Source organism: Mesitornis unicolor, unplaced genomic scaffold (genome assembly GCF_000695765.1).
Source record: "Mesitornis unicolor isolate BGI_N332 unplaced genomic scaffold, ASM69576v1 scaffold19473, whole genome shotgun sequence".
Lineage (NCBI taxonomy): Eukaryota > Metazoa > Chordata > Aves > Mesitornithiformes > Mesitornithidae > Mesitornis > Mesitornis unicolor.
Window position 1 is genome coordinate 75,615 of NW_010175558.1, and position 7,649 is coordinate 83,263.

General features: G+C 43.1%; 1 protein-coding gene across 1 annotated transcript in view; it reads left to right on the forward strand.

The window, feature by feature from the left end:
• Positions 1–6,076, forward strand: part of CUX1 (cut-like homeobox 1) — a gene marked incomplete at its 5' end in the record, with an annotated part of 67,952 nt that extends 61,876 nt beyond the window's left edge. Inside the window, 2 exons of the mRNA XM_010181440.1 lie at positions 208–472; positions 5,236–6,076. Of these exons, the coding sequence (XP_010179742.1) occupies positions 208–472; positions 5,236–5,947 (977 nt within the window). The remainder of the gene's footprint in view (positions 1–207; positions 473–5,235) is intronic.
• Between the last annotated feature and the right edge of the window lie 1,573 nt (positions 6,077–7,649).

Consider the following 7,649-nt stretch of genomic DNA (forward strand, 5'->3'; position numbering starts at 1 on the left):
TTCCCTTTTCTTCTTTTTTTGCCTCTTGCATCCTCCCCACAGTTGCTTTCCTCTGGTCTCTGATGAGGCCCCTTCCTTTCTGTTCTCTCCGAATAGCTCATCTGTGCATATACACATTGTCACCTTTGCATTTATTCCACAGCTCGTATACTCATTGATTTTGCATTTGTATTCAGCTGGGGCTGATCTGATGCGCTTCTCTTTCAGCCTACATGAAACGGCGACACAGCTCTGTTAGCGACAGTCAGTCTTGTGAGTCCTCCTCCGCTGGAATAGACTACAGCCAGGGAGCCAGCCCGCAGCCGCAGCACCAGCTGAAGAAGCCCCGGGTGGTGCTGGCACCGGAAGAGAAGGAAGCTCTGAAACGAGCCTACCAGCAAAAGCCATACCCATCACCAAAAACCATTGAGGAACTCGCTACGCAGCTCAATTTGAAAACCAGCACCGTGATCAACTGGTTCCACAATTACAGGTATGAGGTCTCCCAGGAGCCCTGCTCATAAAGAATTTATTTTATTTGCTTTGGCAGGGTGCTGCTCTGCTTCAGCAGACTGCATCTGCTTCCACTAGCATTGAGCGGTTGTACAAAATGAACAGTTTCGACAGCAGGGAGGTTCTAACTAACAGTAATGCTAATGCTCCAGACTAATTTAAAGTCATCCCTGAGGAACAGCAATGTTCACATATTGATGTAAGTAGTGCTTTTAAACAGAAAATCTTGCTTTTGGAGTGGGCGTGGATTTAGAGATGTCCACTATTGAATATTTATAAGTCCCATTGCAGTAAGCAAGACTGGTCTTTCTTGCATATGCACCGACACACAGTTGCGCACACACACACACACATAGAGGCGTATGTTTGTGTGTTACACCTGGGTCACCTGGTAGGGGGTGCTTGGAAGCATCCTCTGTGGGATGGCATCAGAATTGCACTGCTTTTGTCATATAATTTTCCCATATAAAAACAAAAAGAGGATTTTCTTTTAGGTCTTGAGTTACTGAGCTCTGAAAATAGGCACGGAATGTGCTGTATTTCTGGGCAGCTCCGCAGAGTCATGAAGGATGGAGAACTGATAACCCTGAAGTCAGATGTGGCCGCAGATTTGTTACGTTGTTATGATTAAATCATTGAGTCCTGCTATAAGATGTTGATCTATTTAGTTCCTTTCTCATGTTAGAAAGAATCTTCTCGACATTTGAAACCCTGAAGTAGGTTTTTGCCTAGAGACGCCGATAAAAAGAAACAGTACTGGAACAGCATATAAGAATTATAAGGATTTAAATAAACATTTTATCAACTGTGCTTGGGATTGGGAATCTTAATTAGTGCAGCAGACTTGTCTTCAAGAAATTTGTGCTAATGAATATTGAACAGGTACAGTTAAGATACCAGATTTAATACTGTTCGGCTCCTGCATTCAGAGCCATTAATGTTCCTAATTAGTCGAGATTGCTAAACTTATTTGTTTTTAGAAACTGCTAACATTTAAAGGGTATTTTCCACTTTGGCCCTTCAGCTTTTAACAGGGAAGTTGCTGAAGCAGAAGCAGCACAGTTTAATGACATATCTCAGAAATATGATGCACAATAGTTAAATACTGTTTATAGTAAGCAATATAAAATTTAAAAATTATAACCAACGAGTAATCATATTTACACTGAATTTCATTGACTTGAATTCGCTACAGATGCAGTCTCTTTCACTGCTCTGAGTTCTCCAAATGCAGGCGCCTCTTCCAATTCCCACTTCTAGGCAATTATACACAAGTTGGAGGAATGCCTATGAAAATATGTTCCCTTCGGCCTGACAGCAAAATGTGCTGTTCTCACTTACGCAGACGAGTGCGGGAGCACTGGTGGCATGTGTCATCTTCCTCATTATCATGAGATCTCCTGTTTAGGCGTGCTGCGAGAAAGCATGACAAGTCATGATTGATCAGCGTGTTTAGCCACACCAAGCTATACATTAATGTAGACTAGGCGCTGACAGTCGTATACAAAATACAAAATGTATAAACAGGGTGCTGTAGGCTGGTGGGTAGCACAAGCCTCCCAGCACTGAGCGATCTGGACCTGGTCCCAGATGTGCTGCTGAGCCCCCAGGACTTCAAAGAGATGTTTCTAGCCTGTGTGGAGCCCAGGGTGCTCTGTGCAGTTGCCGCCACTGAAAAATCAAACCACGCGCCTGTTCTTTTCCTCTGTACGATAACTTCCTTAGCTTTCATCCATGAAGTACTCCTAAATCATTTGCAGGATGTTGCAGAAGAGGCGCAAGTTACATGGGGAACAGGATCTGACTGTTCTGCAGCTCATGTATTACAGGAAATGGGTAGTCTTGCCCCTCTTCATCTTCTTCAGGCCACACTTAAATTTATTAATCTCTTTTATACTCTTCCTCAGCCATTCTTTTCCGAACTGAAGAGTCTTCGTACAGAAGCAGTTCCACACCTCAGACTGTATAATTTTTTCTTTAAAATAACTTCAGGTGAGGCAGGGTACAGATTTGGACAAGTTTGTCTTCCTGTCTCTTGGGAATCCTGTTGCTTTTCCTTTGAGATTCTGCCCAAATCTCACTTTCCAAAGGTGGTTGCTACAGCAGAACCTACTTTTATATCCACTAAATGGAAAATCAGCACTAGCTTTTATTTCCACAGTAATTCAAACTTAAAAAAATCTTCATCAGGTGAAGAAATAACTCACTTCTAACTAAATAGGTATACAGGACCCCTCACAGACTGAGTCTCAGTTGTCTTAAGAACTGTACAGAAGAGTAGGAGTTTCACAAGTGGAAACTGGCACAGAAACTTGGTAAGGTCATACAGATGATACTACAGAAACATCAGGAATTAAACTAAACTTTCTTGAATTGTGATCTAGTGCTTTCGGATGCTAAATTTCATTGCTCTTACTGTGGGCATATTTTTCAGTGAACAGTAGCATTGTGCTTGTTTAGATGAGTTCCTGGAGTTGTGTGAGGGCTTGTACAGGAAACTTCAATGTATGCCCCAGAAGATCTCTGATATTTTGAGTTACACTGATGAATGCCAACAGGATGTGTTGATGTTGAGGCCAACACCGTCCACTGACAGGAATGCTCTCTGGTATTTCTGAGCTGCTATCACCTGTTCTTCTTTACTGTGGGGATTTAATTAGTGTGTTAATCAGGAGCCAGCCTAGATTCCAGAAGCAATATATTGGGTGTGAATTCCAGGGATTTCCACAGACATCTAACCTGTACTCTGGAGGGCTGTGGTCAGATACTCAGTGAGCATGTCATCATTCAGTATCTTGCTGTAGCTGAGGTCTTTTAAATGCCATGCAGGCACAAAGCTCTCCCCCATCTCCTCTCCTGACTTGGGAATGTTACAGAAACAGTGTGTTCTGGATCAATGTCCAGGTAGGGAGATTATAGGCATAAACAGAGAGCCTGATAATCAATGTTGCAGGATGCATGCAATTAATGGTAATAGAAAATTAATGTTAGCACCTGTGGTCTTTTGTTAGGTGAATAATAATCTCCTAGGGAAAATTACAGACCCCCTAAACCCTTCGAAAGTGTAGAATCAGCAAGTACTGCTGAAATACTCTGTTGCATTTCAAGTAAGTCAATAATATCATTAGCTTCAAAAGCAGTATTCAGGTGGTGTTCTGCACTTAGCTTTTGCATCCTAGTTTTCTTCCATTGTGTGTTGTCTTTCGTAGCATGCTTAGGAAACGGGAAAAATTCGTACAGCCATCAGCGCTGAGATAACATTTCATTTGTGATTTGCAAGACCCTTAGCAGTTCTCCCTGGTTAAAACCAAAAAATGGTTTTTCAGTCTGAAAGATGAAGTTTTGCTAAACTCTCCCTGTGTCTGTAGTCTCTTCCTTGACCATGGATCATTGAGGCTCCCTCTTGGTTGCAAATCAGGACCTTAACAGTGGTCATTACCTCTCCTACTGACAGACCAGTGCAGAGAAAGAGTTGGCCTACACTCTAAGACTATTTCATGAACTTTTCTGTTCTTGTGAAGATACTGGAAGCTCCTAAATAGAGAAGGAAGAGGGAGGAAGGACCAGGTTAAATGGCAGAAGCAGTGTGTTTGGGGTATTATTGCACACTTCAAGTAATAGGAGGCACAAGGCAGCACACCAGGCAATTCTAACCACGCATGGAGTGCATTAATTCCTCTGAAATGCACTGCTTGCTTTGTCACTGTTCATGTTCTGAAATTGATTTTTTAAATAAAAAATGAGGCAGAAGTCAGACTAGCTCATAGACTGACAATCTGTCGAAAGGCTGTGCTTCCCCGGAGCAGTTTCAGAACTTTGTTTTTCAGACTTTGTTTCATCTTCATTTCTCCTTGGTGTCCAGGAGAACACCAAGGGAGTTGTCCAGATTTTTTTCCTTGTTTGTTTTTTGTTTAGGCCAGTTGTGGCTCATTTCTAGTAGAAGTCTGAATTGGTTTGTATTTAGAAGCCATTTTCTTCTTGATCTGCTAGTTAAATCATCCCTTTTCTGGTCCAGTATATTCTAACTTTCACCTTCCTGATACCAAACTGATGTTGGTGGGAATGGGAGACTGCAGAGCCTTTCATCCCTGTCCCATTAAACAACATCCAGTGGTTAATTGAGCATGCAATTATGAATAATACTTAATTTAAACTTGCAAAAAAAGGAAAGATGACCTGTCATTGGTTTTCACTACTCATTTTAGTACAGATTTACTATCTGCATAAAGTTCATTTTGTTGCTTTATTCCATAATGCCTGCTGTGGTTACTAGAAGGGGCAGTCATCAACGACAGATTTACAATAAATATGCAAAAACCTGGTTGAAGTCAGAGGGGTCAGTCTTAACACTGAGCATTGCAGAAGTTGCTAGAAATGGCTTGTTTGCTCAAAATCCTGGCTGTGACAGCCCGCCCTCCCGCTGTGCCATGAAGCAGCCCCGGGCCAGTCTGGGGTTTGCAGCCTGTGTGCTTCTAGCGCAGCAGGCTTGGCAGCAGATGTGTGGCCAGGAAAAATGAAATTAAGAACATTTTGACGGTATTTCATGTTCTTCCAGATGCCTTTTCAGTCAATGCTTTGGGTTTGAGGGTGTGAGCGCTTCCACTGACCTGGCTTGGTGGGGCTGTCCTGTAGCAGAGACAAAATGGCATCTTACAAAAGAGTGTTTTGATGGTGTATCTGGGAGAGCAAGGTGGCTCCAAGTGACCCCTGTCAGACTCACCGTCCCTCTCCCCTGTCTCCTAGGTCTCGCATCCGCCGGGAGCTATTCATTGAGGAGATCCAAGCCGGGAGCCAGAGCCAGGCTGGGTCGAGCGACTCTCCTTCCGCCAGAAGCAGCAGGGCCGCTCACAGCTCCGAGGGAGACAGCTGCGATGGCGTGGACGCAGAAGGCCCACCTGAAGGAAAGCCGAGTGGCCCAGAGGCGGATGAGTACAGCAATGCAACCACAAAGTCTCAGGGAGGGCCAGCGGAGTCGGCTTTCGAGGCAGGGGAAGAGGCACTGCAAGGCGCCAGGTCTTCGGAGAAAGCGGAGCCGTTCCAGGCGGAGAGCCTGGAGGACACCGACGACGAGGGCAGGCTCAGAGCACCGCGCCAGAGCTCTCCGCGGGCGTCGCACCGCCCTGGAGAAGCTCTGGAGACACTGCCAAACTCTGCCATGGAAGGGGATGCCTCTACCTCAGCTGCCTCCACCTCAGTCCTTACAGGGGAGAGCTCCTACAAGTCAAAAGAAAGTTCAGAGAAAATCTCCAGTGTGCCAAGTACAAGCTCAACGGCGGCCACAGGCTCACAGAAAGCCAACTCACTCCAGAGCTTGTTCGGCTTCTCCGAAGCGGCGAGCTCCAGGAACACGCGAGACAGCTCCTTGAGGAAAAAGAAAGCGGCAAACTTGAACAACATCATCCACCGCCTGGAGAAGGCCGCGAGTCGAGAAGAGGCCGTCGAGTGGGAGTTTTGAGATTAAACTCGCCCAACTCTGGAGAGCTGGGAAGTGAAACTGGACCTCTACTGGTTTTATTGTGTTGCGCACTTAACCGCCCTGCGGGCCACAGGGCAAAAACGCCATAGGCCAAGGTGCATATAGAAAACAAAAAGGAGCGTTAAGCCCAATTTATGTTTGTGTTTTCGAGGAAGAAAACTGAAATGTGTAGTCAAGCTTTTTTGTACCCTGAAGTGTTTTTATTATTGCCCTAAGTGATTTCCACAATTTCTGGAATAACTCATACAGCTTTGCCTTGTGCCCTCCTCTTTGGTGTGGGCTTTAAAAAAAGAAAAACAGAAAAAAAAAAAGAAAAAAAAAAAGAAAATAAATCAAACCCACATATTAAAAGGGGGCTTTTTATCTGCCATCTAATGGCTACAGAGCGATAATACACTATTATCTTCTTAAACCAGGAAAAAAGGGGAGATTTTTCAAAAAAAAAAGAAAAAAAAAAAAGAAAGTTTTTTGTAGCTGTTCAGTTGCCACTAAGAGATTGCACAGTCAACCGACTCTAAACACACTAGTTTGGATTCCTACATATTTTCAAGAAAAGAAAAGAATCTTGTTGTTTGAAACTTTGAATTAAAAAAAACACATTTACTCCACATATTTTTTAACAAAACAAAAAAAAGTCACATCAGGAAAATATCTTAATTTGTGGTAGCTGATTTAGTGTTTTCTTGTAAGTGAAATAGAATATTGACACGTAGTGCACATTGTTTCATAGCTTTAACTGATTCTGGTCTTTTGCAGACCAGAGTTTGTTTAATACACTCCATTTTAGGCCAAATCAGGACAAAAAAAAAATCTGAATCTAGGTATTTTATAATCTGCTTTTTAACCTCTAACCACAGAGCACGCTGATCAGACCTCATATCTGGGAGGTTTAGGAGACAACTTAGAAACAGCATGTACTTGATCATTTCACTTGGGTCATAGGATACAGAATTTCCTTTCAGTAAAGACAAATCACTCAAAAAATGTTGGCCAGTAACATTTCAGCCTGCTACTTTGGGGACATATTCCATAACCGCAAATATTCCACTTGCCTGGAATCGGTTAAAGTGTGGTTCACGTGTACGATTGCTGTCAGACACCACTAAAAGGGGACTGGAGCTGCCTCAGATCGAGACCTTTTCCTGCTGTTGGTGGCCATTCACTGACTCTCTTCCCACCACAAGCACTGATTTTAAATACGTTTTAGTTGTGGGAAGCTTATTTTTTGTGTGGATAACAAGTACATGGCAATGACCAGATGGGCTCTTACCGGGACGGAAATAGCCCAAACTCCAAACCAAAATGTTGATGCTCTTGAGTCCCAGTCTAGACCATTCTGCCCTGCAGAAATACAGCCTTTTTCCATTATTTTATACACAGGTTAGGGCTGATCAAAGTACAAATCAAATTCTAACTTGTCTCTAACTCCTCCTGTTGTCTATATGTATATGCGTGAGCATAGAGGTGTGTGGAAGGATGTGTGTGCGTGAGTGTGTGCGTGCAATTTTATACGTCTGTGTATTTTCTTACGTACTTGTGCACACATAGAGTGCATTACTGCCACCTTTTTTCAATAAGCTGTTTTATCAGTTATGGCTTCTACAAGTTTGCTAATTTAGACTCCTTTATTGCCATATCTTTAAAACTAACAATAGATGATTTCGGAATATATATATATATA